Genomic DNA, 12,233 nt, shown 5'->3' on the forward strand with positions numbered 1-12,233 from the left:
TTGCAGGAAGGGGCAGGGTGTGGGAGAGAAGGGAAAGGGGTGGGGGAGAAGGCAAACTTTGAGAGGCAACTTGTCCTGGATGTGGCTCAGTGAGTTAGTGGCGGTGCAAGCTTCTAGCACTCGCCATGAATTGATTTTTCTGTCTTGTCTCCTCTTCCCAAATGTCCCTAGGACCACACGGCAAGAAGCAACCTTTACGGTACTAGTTAATGACCATGATAGAAGCTGGTCCTGAGCGTCCATGAGCAGACACTACTGTTCAAGACTTGACTTTCATCTCTAACTCATTCGGGAGCCCCACTGCAAAATTGGGGCAATTCTCTTATTATATAGACATGAAAATCACAGGTCAGAGAGCAGTCACAGTTGACAAATTCGACCAGCATGGGCTTCACCTAATTGCCGAGAGGTGTGGTCAGGATTCAAGGTCAAGCTGTCCGACATCAAAGTCTGTGCATTTTCTCTTATGTCTCATTTATGTCTAACATAGTGCCTGGCAAATAAGGGGACTAAGGAAAACAAACAGCTACAGCAGCTACTAGTCACCAAGCTATTCTGTACTGGAGATGGTTCTAGTGTTATAGGCACTGCCCCAGGCAGGGAGTCCCCAGACACAGAGCCTCAGACGGGGGCAAGTAACTAATGTGGGAGATGATTCAGGGAGGGGCTGAGCAGGAGAGGAGGTGACCAAGTCTCCTGGGCTGCTCCAGACCAGGTGGTTTTCTGAGATGTGGGACTTATAGTCTTGGGCTTATAGTCTTGGCAAACTGGAATGAGTCAGTCACTCTGGACAGGGAAGGAGTTGTGGGTTCAGTTGTGTCCCCCAAAAGATATGGTGCAGCCCTAACCCCAGGACCTGTGAATGTGGCATTGCTTGGAGACTGTCTTTGCAGGTGTAATCAAGTTGAGGTGAGGTCATACGAGACTATGGTGGGCCTCAAAGCTGGTCACTGGTGTCCTTACAGGAGGCGTGGAGACAGACAGAGGGAGAAGGCCATGTGCCCACGGAGGCAGAGATCGGAGTGATGCAGACAAGCCAAGGAACTGAAAGCCACTAGCAGCTCAGGGAAGGGCCTGGAACACAGCCTTCCCTCACAGCTTGCAGGAGGAACCAACTCTGCCGACACCTTGCCTTTGTGCTTCTAGCCTCCAGAACTGTGTGAGAATACATTTCTATTGCTGTAAACCACTAACTTTGTGGTGCTTGGTCATGGCAGCCCTGGAGACTGAGACAGAAAGGGATGTGTCCAGCTGGAACTCAGTGCTACCTCTTGGGGTCTCTGGGAGACACAGACCACACACCAGAGTTGTCCCCACACATACGAGGAGGGGGAAGCTGGGTATTTATCTTTTGACCCCACCGGCTGCGGGCTGTCCCAACCTTTTGCCTTTTCCTCCCACAGGCTGAGAGCAAGCCCAGCACAGGGAGGCCACGGGCTGGCGATAGGATTCTGAGCTGTTTGTAGAGAAGGTCAGGGTGAGTGGATGTGGACGCGGCACCAGCAGCATCTGTCCCAGAAGCCTGGCTCGTTTTGATCCTTATCCCAGTCCAAGAAGGTGACAACAATTGCTAGTGCTTCTGTGGTGTTTGGCTCTGTGCCACGTACTACTGGCACTTCACTTGGGTGAACTCACTCAGCCCTCATGCGACCCATGAGGTCGACCTGCAGATGGGGTGGTTGGGACCACCAGTGAGGCAGTCCAGGCAGGCGGCCCCCAGTGTCTGCTCATGACCTCAGCATGCTCCGTTCCCATGGGTGAGGCAAGAGTGAGGATCTTTCCATTTTATAGATGGGTAAACTGAGGCTTGGAGCAGTCAAGGGCCTAGCTCAAAGCCCCCCTGCTGATGTGGAAGTTCTGGGTCATGTCACTGTCTGTAGTGTGCCGGCTCTGATATGTGTTTTCTGGGGAAGCAGTCCAGGCTCCTTGCAGATCCCTGCTTGGGGGCTGGAATACATTTGCCAATGACACATTTTGGAAAAAAATGAAAAGATCAAGATGCTTGCAAAGTTGCACTTGGTGGCTGTTACGAGACAAATTATATCCACCACCAGGATTTGTATGTTGGAATTCTAACCCCTAGAACCTCAGAATGGACTACACGTGGAGGGAGGGTCTTTAAAGAGAGGATTAAGGTAACATGAGGTTCTATGATGGGCTCTGCCCCAATGTGACTCGTGTCCTTATAAGAAGAGGAGATTGGGACACATATGCACATGGGGGGACTACCATGTGAAGACATGGGAACAGATGCTGTCTACACCACCAAGGAGAGAGGCCTCAGAAGAAATTAACTTTGCCAAGACCTTTATCTGCAACTTCTGGCTCCCAGAACAGTGAGAAAACACAATTCTGTTTGTTAAGCTCCAGTCTGTGGTACTTGGTTGTGGCAGCACAAGCAGACTCAGGCTCTGGGTTGTCACTGAGATGACTTCTGGAAGGGGCTGGGGAAGGGAGATGGTCCTCTGTGGAGTCTGCAGGGGCAGAAGCTGTGCCCATGGGAGGGTCTGGGTGGGCAGGGGTGCAAACTAGAGCCTGTACATCCCGTGTTTCTCTAGTGCCATCGCTGTGGCCAACAGAAGCCCCTGAGCCTGGCCTCTGCCCTGGAAAGCCCCCATCCAGAAAGGAAACAAATCCCTGCCACCTTCCCCATCCCGGGTCAGGAGGCCGACATGTCACAAAATCTGAATGTGGCCACACCTGGCCAGTGTCTCCGTCAGGGTGGCCAGCAAGGGTGCTGGGCTTGAGTCAGTGATCGCACCTTCCAGGTGTCCTGAGTGGTCCCCTGTAGATGCCCTGGCTGCCAGGAGCTTGGCTTCCAGAGGGAATCTGCCTCGGGAATACCCACAGGCTCACGATATCATGCCAGGTGAGAAGAGCAAAAGAACCAAACAAAAAAAATTGGTTTTGATTTTTATACATATGAAAAATCACGTAGATTTGGAAGAAAGGAAGGAAACGGTGTCATTAAGCCATGAACATGCCTGGCCTCACCACTTTACAGTCTCTGTGATGAGCCTGCATCATTGGTCATTAGAATCCCCTTGTAACTTTACAGGGAAAGAGGAAGGAGAGGAGGGGGAAAGAGGAGGAGAGGAGGAAGGGGAGGAGGGGGAGGGGGAATAAGTAGAAGGAAAAGGAGAAGGAGAGGAAGGGGAAAAGTGTCAGTGACTGTCTCCACAGAGGGCTGGCCCTGTGTTCTTCCCCCGGAGAGGGACCCAGTCACCGTCTTCAAACACTGACTGACGTCATGAACCCTGCACGGGACTCCTGAGAAAATGTACGTAAAACGTCTGCTCTGGGGCTTGGCATGCAAAGCAGAAAGATGCCCAGGGAAATGATGCCATGGGGTCATGTCATTGAGTTGATGCATTACCGCAGGGCTCCGGGGCCAAGGCGGGGCAGGGCGGGTGGCACTGATCTGTCCTCAGTCTCCCCCCAGCCCTCCCCTGCCCGGGGCTCCGTGCCTCCTGACCTGTCACTGGACCTGGCAACGATCCTCCCTCGTCTGTTTTTCTGCTTCTCCCCTTTATCCTTAGTGCGGGTCTCAATCCATCTGCCCTGCAATGCCCTCCTCCCACCTCTGGACTAATTTGGGTGGAAGCTTTGGATGAGCGTCCTTAAGTCAAGCTGTCCCCTCTCCTCCCCCAGTCCTCTAGCTATCCATCAGTCTGTCTGTCTCTCTATCCATCCATCCTTGGCTCCCCCGACCACAGGCCCATGTCCCTTGTGTGGCTGCAGACATTGCCAGGCAAGGTCAAGGCCAAGGTCAGGTGGTCTCTCTGGTGTGGGAGCCGCAGATCTGTCCAGCTCTAGCCTCAAAATGCCAAAGGCAGTGACCAGATCTGAGCCCAATAGCTCAGGGGTCAGAGACCTGCCTCCTAGGTCCTCCCCCATCACTTTTCTTTCTTTGCTGCTCCTTGTACTTCTCCTTGCCTTGCCCCAAACCCCAAACCTAAGCCTCTAAGGATGGGTGCCCACAGCTCTCCTGTGACTCCTGTGCCCTTGACACAACTGAGAGGACACAACTGGCCTGGGTGTTCAAAGACAGACATGCAGCCTTGTGTCGTGTGTGCATGGGGGCCTCAGCTCTGTGAGCAGGGGGCATGCCTCTTGGCCCTGAGCCCTTGAGCTGGGCACTGATCTGATTCCCCTGCTCCAGGCCAGGCTCCATGAGGCCCTCGGGCTAACTCTGTGAATCCTGGCACATGAGATCATGCCTATGGTGTGAATGGATGCATTTTTAATCACAGTGACAGTGTCAGCATGCTCAGGGGTTCCCCTGGGGCTCTTGCAGGAGGGACATTCTAACCATTGGGAGTCCCTCAGATACTCCAGCACATCATGACAGGGTGTCCCAGGAAGAGCTGTGGCCCCGGAGACCTCCCAGACTCTTGGACACTCAGCTGGAAGTGAGTCACTTGAAATGAACATGATCCCCTAAACATCTGGTCGAGACTCAGAAACTGGGTTATTGTGCAAAACGTTTGACACACACAATAGCCCTGTGGGCCAAGAAAGGGCACATGGGGGTGACATCCATGGGGGTGACCATGATCTTCCTCTCACTGGTCCAGAGCCTTGGGCAAGTGTCCTGAGCCTGCTGAGCCTGACTTCCCTCCTCAAAGATTGGGCTATGGCCATCATTAGGGAAGGACACAAGATTTCTGGCTCTTCCCCTCTGGACATGAGGCAGTTTGCATTTCCCCTGGGGTAAGGTGTGGCTTTCAGTCATGGGAATTTGGACAGTGGTAACCTGTGTTGCTGCCAGGTCATGGCCTTAATGGATGGGTATGAGGCTTGCCACATGCCTTTGACCTGCAGGACCTGAGTCGGGAAGCTGGACACAGAAGCTCCAGCACCCCCTGCAATGAACACCTGGCATGAGTAAGACATAATCCTGGGTGATTTAAAGCCACTGATATGTGGGGGCTGTTTCTTCCTGCAGCAAACCCAACCCATCCTGACTGACACGTGGTGGTAATACGACCTTCTGTGTGATGGTGTGACTGCACGTGGACCTGCTCTGGCGTGGTCGCTGTCTTCTCCTTCGCCCCTTCCCTGACGAGGAATCCAGCTGTGCAGGCGGGGGTAGCACAGCTTCCCAGGACTCAGCACAAGCCTGTCCCCCGCTCACCCCGCACCCTGAGTCCGAGGCAGCATCTCAAGGCAGAGGCAGCAGGACTTCTCTGTCTGGGAGAAGCCACGGATGGGCTGTGATTTGCCAAATCAACAACATGAAATAAAGGTCAGATGAGTCCAATCCGCTGGAGACCTCTCTGAGATGCGTGCCTGTGTGTGAGAGAGCACGCCTGTGTGCCTATGTGTGTGCATGTGTGTGTTTAAACATCAATTAACTCCTCAAGCCCAGTTAAAATGGACGTGTAGGATGAAATCATCTGCTGTATGACCTTGTCTTAAAGGTGAGGATGAGAGACTGGGTTCAAATCCCACTCTGTCATTTCCCACGGGGGTGACCTTGGGGACTGGCTGCCCCTCTCCGAGCTCCAGTCTGTTGGTCAGTACAAGGGAGACACGAAGGCATGACCTCCCAGCATTGACAGGGGTTGAGAGGATCCTGGCACACAGCAAGCGCTCAGCAAATGCCAGTGTCACCGTGCACGTCTGTGCCGTCCACTCCCAAACTGCGGCAGGAAAGGGAGATGGCGTGTTTTGTGTGAGGGTACATGACATAGAAAGCTTAGTGCTGGGCCAGGTGAGGGCTCTAGAGTTTCTCCACTTAAATTATAGGGGTGGTAGGGGGATGTGCATTGACAAAGGAGTGGTTTCAAGTTTGCCTTCCCCATAATAATGAATATTTTACTGACTCCTGGCTCTGCTGGCTTTGAACCAAAGACGAAGAAACTGTTTAAGGGTTGAAGTCAATTGAAAAGACTACTTGTTATGTTCTGGCCCTGCTGCTGAAGGTGTCCGAGGATGGGAGGAATTGGGTGTCGGGCCCAAGGAGCCCCCAAGGCACATACGCTCAGAGGCAGGGTGCTTGTAGCTAAGATGGTCAGAGATGCTGTAAAAGTCACACGGAGAGTCAGCCTCTAACTTGGAGACTGATGAATGACAGACAGAGAATGTCCACCAGGAAGAGGCTGTGGGGCAGAGGGGCCGGGTTGGATGGTGACCGCAGGACCTCAGGCTGACAGTGTCTGCTCCCTGAGCCTCAGCCTCTCTATAGCAAAGTGAGAAGGACAGGACACCCCAGCTCAGGGCTGCATGGATATCTGAGCACAGAAAAAGCCACGCCACGTGCAGGGGACGTGGCACAGAGTAACTGCTCTGTAAAGCAGGAGTAACCACCACGTGGGCCTGTGGCCGGGGCTGCTGACCTTGGACTCAGCCACGCTTGTGGCAGAGTCTCTGCGACATGCTGGGCTTGAAGCTAGTCAATTAATAGGCAGACTATTAGCTGAGGGGAAGGCGAGAAAGTTGAAATAGGCCCTGAGAAGGGATGGTGGGTTTTCACCTCTCACATCTGATGGGTTCTCACCTCCACTGACATCACCTCTATCATGGGCAGTGGGAGCTCTGGGGGCATTAGAGCAGAGAAGCTTGACCCTCTTTGGAATGCAGCTGGGGGCCCACTTTTAAATCCTTGTTGGGATGCCTGGGTGGCTCAGCGGGTTGAGCGTCTGCCTTTGGCTCAGGGCATGATCCCAGGATCTGGGATCGAATCCCACGATCTGGAATTGAATCCCACATCGGGCTCCCCATAGGGAGCCTGCTTCTCTGTCTGTGTCTCTGCCTCTCTCATGAATAATAAAAAACAAAAAACACCTTAATAAATAAATAAATCCTTGTGTTTTGTGTTCCTGCTCCCAGAGAACTCTTTGATCTTATTCCCTGCCTTCCTCATCCTCCTTGCTCACTCTGTTCCAGCCACACTGGCCTCTTTGCTGTTTTTTATACAGGCCAAGCATGGCCCTGCCTCAGGACCCTTGTACTTGCTGTTTCTCTGCCTGGACTTTTCCATTCCTGGGCTGCTTCACTTCACTCAGGTCTCTGCTTCCCTTTTTAGCTCAGAACCATAGAACACGGGTTTTTGTTCCCACTGTATCCCCACTGCCTGAAACAGTGCCCAGCACAGAGCAGGGACTCAATAAATACATGCTGAATAAACGAGCATGTATGAATAGATTCTTCACCTACACAAAAGGAACTTGTATCTATTTCCCAAGTTTACATTTTCCTGTCCACTCTGGTCACCCTTAGGACAGCGACCCCATGAGCTTGGTTATGAGGATGACAACGAGGATGTCCTATGCATGGCATGTTGCGGTGTGCACTGTAACTCTAACATGGACTTTGCCTAACACCCTGATAAGCACATTGTGAAAGTGCAGGTCTGAGATTCTAACCCAGGTTTCCTTGCAGACCCTTGGCAATGAGGCAGTCCTTTGCATTTAGTGGCAGCTCCTGGCAGGTGCAGGCAGGAGAAAGAGGATTCAGGGTTGGAGCCAAAGCCCATTTCTGCCTTCCTGCGGCCAACAGTGTGAGTTTCCAGTTGAGAGACTCAACTCCGCTCTGCGGATCACCCCTCACGCAGAGGGCTGCCGAATCAGAGGGCATCCTGTGGGCAAGGGACCACGGGTCAGTCATACCTGAATGAACGGGAAGAGGAGCCCGACAGCAAAGTTGGAGAGCCAGTTGACGGTGCCCGCAATGATGAAGGCAGCTGGCCTCTGGGATTGTTGGAAGAACTCGCCAGTCAGGATGAATGGGATGCCCCCTGCAATGTCAGGGCAAGGGCACAGAGTGAATCACACTGAGAAGTTCATGCCGCCAGCATCCACCTCCGACGGCAGGGTAGCACCCTCTTCATAAGAGCCGGCTCTGCCTGGGTGAGTGACAGTCTCAAGGATGGATGCTGGAGTTAGCCCATGACTCCTAAAAGTATACAAACCATCTCCCTGATCTGGCCCATCCAAATGAGAGGTGAGTCATCCTCTTCGCTCTCCAAATGCTTTCTGAATCAAGCTGAAATCCGCTACAAAATGAGTATAATATGTACAAACTTGATTTACAAGGCAACTGACATTTACTGATTCAGTGTGTCAGGTACTGGCAGCTGTACCTGGATGAGAAAACTGAAGCCCAGAGAGGTCACTGGACTTCCCCAAGATTACCCAACCCCTGGGTAGCAGAGCCAGAACTCAGGCTTGGGAGTACAATCTCCAAATCCCAGCCCTTTTCCCCATTAATCCTTGCCTGAAAGGATGGAAGCCTCTGCCCAACTGACTATCATTCTGTCCTCCTTATCTTCCCGTGACTGGGTATGTGGTGGCCCCACTCATCACCCCAGCAGTGGTTACTCAGTAGAAATGTGATTGCATTAAAGGAGGAGAATTCTTTATTTTGAAGTCTGTCCTGTGCAATTGCAGGATGTTTGTCACCTCTCACCTCCTAGATGCCAGAGCTCCCCTAGTCACTGTGGCAACCTGAACTGCTTGCACACATTTCTAAATGTCTGCAGGGTACGACACCTAGCTGACAGTCTCCTCTTCTAGTACTCAGTGAGACCTGGGATTGGGCCCTGTGCCCATACCCCAGACCTGGGGCTCTGCATGACCACTGGAGGCCTGTTTGTACCCTCCCCCAATGGGGTTCTCACTCTGCCAATCAGATCTATACATTGGCATTCCACAGACAAGGGGAGTGACAGTGGAATGCTTGAGGGACCTTTACCAGACTCCAAGGAGACACTGAAAGGTCCGACCATGATTATTGACTGCATTGGGGTGGTCCCACAGTGGTGGACAACAGGGACAATGTCCTGCCCTCATGGAATCCCCTCATCTGGTTGTGGTGGGGAGAAAGATGACTTGTTTATCAAAAAAGAAGTGAACGAATAAGTAATTTCAACATGTGATAAGCATAGAAGGAATGCAGTGAGCAATGCGGGAAGCCTGCTTTTGTAATGGCCAAGAGGGTCTCTCTGGGAGGTGATGGCAGAGATGTGACCTGAAGGAAGAGACACAGCTCACTAAGATTTGGGGAAGACTGCTGGGTGGAGGGATGGCAGGGCAGAGGTCCTGGAAGGTGAAAGGGATTGGGTCAAGGTCTAGAGCAGAGACCATTCTGTCTGGACAGCTGAGCGAGGGGAGAGAGGAACCGTGTGAAGCAGAAAAAGTGAGAAGGACCAATTAAGCAGCCTCTTATAGATCAAGGAGAGATCTACTATTGAAGAAAACCAATGTGGGGTTTCAAGTAGGGGCTGATGTGATCTGCTTGCATTTCGTAGACATTACCGCTGTTTGGAGAGGGGACTGGCAGGATGGAGGAGTGGCTGCAGGGAAGCTGCCAAGCAATGCAGGAGGGAGGCCATGGTTGTGTAGAGGGGTTGTGTGGTGGCAGCAGGGATGGAAGAAAGGGGAAGAATTCAGAGACGTCACCCCAAGGAGGCAAAACTTTCACTGTGAGCCTTGGACACAACCGCAACACTCATCATCAAGTTCAACCACGCAGCCCAAGGTCACAGAGCTGGGATAACTCCAGCCTGTCTCTCCAGAGCTTTCCCTATTATCACTCCTTTAATCTGCCAGCAAGTCTTGGACTAAAACACGTCAAAATGACTCAGGAGGGACTGTCCCTCCAATCCCCACCAGACCATGAGCCCTCCAGGGCAGGCAGCCTCCCCACTGGTCTCCTTGGCAGAGAGTAGATACTTGATCGATATTTACTTACTTGAATTAGACACTCAAAATTTGATTTTGAAAAGATTGGATACCCTGTTAACTGAAAGTAGACTTTCCATATCTTGAAGGTATCTATCAAACTGTGCAGGAACAATGGTTACACATTGAAATGTGCTAAAACCAGCCTTTAGGTCTGTAGAGAGCAGATGTTGTTGAAAGTGTTTGTGTCACACACTTAGTTGTTGACTGCACTGGGGTGGTCCCACAGTGGTGGACAGCTAACACTGCTGTGAGCCTTGCAGCATATCCTTGGGGGTGAGTTCACAGCTATGTGGAGCCTGAACAGGGTTGAAGGCTGGTGTTTCACCTTCCCTGATTTCCCTAGGTGTGTTTTGGAAGCATCTGTGGATAACTCTGTTAATGTTTCTGACGCTGGCACGTCAGCTCACAATGACGCAGAGAATGTTGACACACCTGCCTCCCCGCATGTATCTTTGTTTCTTCAGGGATTTATTTCATTTAATTACCACAATTATGTGATAGCTATGACTACTATTCTTCCCATTTAATGTATAAAACTGAGGCCTAAGAAACTAATTTCCTCAAATCCTACCACCAGTGAGACTCCATCTCCTCAAGGGTGAGTGACTGCCACTGTGAGTCTTAACGAATCCGTTGTGATGCAAGTAAGACCAAGATGCTTATAATTTTTTAAATATGGGAAGGGAACTTAGAAGTCTTCATGGTTTTATTTGAATGCCCTCCCAAATCCTGGAATTAGTTTGTTTCTCTTTGTCTGCCAGCATTGATAGTTTAGTTTCCTAAGAGCCTCTCACTGTTTCTTTAATCCACGGTAAAATGAGAAAGAATGGGGTCGATATAAAAACAGAAGGGATGGGATCCCTGGGTGGCTCAGCTGTTGAGCGCCTGCCCAGGGTGTGATCCTGGAGTCCCAGGATCGAGTCCCACATCGGGCTCCCTGCATGGAGCCTGCTTCTCCCTCTGCCTGTGTCTCTGCCTCTCATGAAAAACAAAAACAAAACCAAAAACAAAACAAAACAAAAAACAGAAGGGATTTCTGGTAGGCTCTTTATTTTTGTGTTGTTTTTCCAGATGAGAATAGTGTTACTATATTTTTCTGATTGTCATGAGTAATATTTACCCATTTCTAACAATTAAAGAAAGCATACACTATAGAAAAGTATGAAAGGAAACAGAAGTCATCCCTAAACCTCCTATCCAGAGATGATCTCCACTTGTTTTGGTACTTGGCATTGATATTGACTGTTGCTATTAAGAAGCCTAGAGCTAGTCTAATATTTCTCCTTTAGATGATTGGCTTTTTCCACCTAAGGCCCCGAAGAAATCTTTCCTTTTGCTTGAAACTATTAACTTAACCATTCACTATGATGTGTCTAGTGCTGGTCTCCCTGTAATAGTCTTTCTTAGAACATAGCATGTCCCTCCCAAGCATAGATCCATTCTCCATCTACTCCCCACCTCAGACTTAGAACTCTTCTGTTCTACTTGTTGGGCTCTACCCCAGAGACAGTTATTATCTTTATGCTGGATCGATTTTGTCCCTCTTCCATATCTTTCATCTCCTGAATGACTTTATCCTCTTGTTTTCACACAGATTTTGCATGCTCTGGGCAATCTCTCCCTTCTTTATCTTTGACATCCCTTGTCTCTTCTTCCTTCTATTTGTTCTATGTTGGCACATTCTTTAAGCCATTGCTCTTTGTCTGTCTTTACATAGAGTGAGTAACTCCATCCAGATTTCCACCTTCTCTGATATGGTGATTCATCACTGACACTTTCTCTTATCTTCTTCCAGGGTGTCTTTCAAATCACAGTTTGAGGCATGAATATGTCTTTCAGTACTTTTCCGTGAATGGAGGGCATGCTGGAGGTAGAGAGTAGAGAAAATGGGGTGGGGGCTGCTGGCAGGCCTTTCTGGAGCATCTGGGTTCTATTCTAGCCTCTGAGATTTTAAATGACGTGTACCAGAGTCCATTCCCAGAGGTCAGGAGTACACTCAGCTTCTGTGGGCTTCAACAGGTCTCCTCAAATTAGAAAAAAGTCTTGGAAAGTGAGAAGCCTTTTGAGAAGCTCTGGGGGAAGGTATCTTTTCTCAGGATTGCTGACTCACCTCCTCACTCTATTTTCCCCACAAATCAGGGGTGTTAGTAAGGGCTCTTAGGGGTTTTTGAATCCCCTTCCCTGGTCAATGCTGTTTCTGAAGGGTTGAGACAGAATGTACTATGCTAGAATATTCTTTATTGGTTGCTGCTGGCCATTTTTTTCCTGTGTAAAGTTTGTTTGGTTGTTGCTTTTTTTAAAAAAAAAAAACTTTAAAAAAGAGATTTTATTTGAGAGAGAGAAAGCAAGAGAGGAGCATGAGGAAGGAAAGAGGCATAGGCAGAGGGAGAAGCAGACTCCCCGCTGAGCAGGGTGCCTGATGGATGTGGGGCTTGATTTCAGGACCCTGAGATCATGACCTGAGCTGAAGGCAGAGACTTAATCAACTGAGCCACCCAGGTTAGGTATTTGTGGGAGGAAGATTCTGTAATAAGGTCATATTAC

At 50.3% G+C, this 12,233-nt stretch overlaps 1 protein-coding gene across 5 annotated transcripts in view; it reads right to left on the reverse strand.

Annotated features, from left to right (window-relative positions):
* SLC2A9 (solute carrier family 2 member 9) overlaps positions 1-12,233 on the reverse strand; it is a 223,565-nt gene that overhangs the window by 6,235 nt on the left and 205,097 nt on the right. For all 5 annotated transcript variants that reach the window (XM_055326806.1, XM_055326804.1, XM_055326805.1 and 2 more), the window contains one exon: positions 7,614-7,741. In XM_055326806.1, the coding sequence (XP_055182781.1) occupies positions 7,614-7,741 (128 nt within the window). The remainder of the gene's footprint in view (positions 1-7,613; positions 7,742-12,233) is intronic.

This window comes from Nyctereutes procyonoides, unplaced genomic scaffold, assembly GCF_905146905.1.
Source record: "Nyctereutes procyonoides isolate TBG_1078 unplaced genomic scaffold, NYPRO_anot_genome, whole genome shotgun sequence".
In the NCBI taxonomy this organism is placed as follows: domain Eukaryota; kingdom Metazoa; phylum Chordata; class Mammalia; order Carnivora; family Canidae; genus Nyctereutes; species Nyctereutes procyonoides.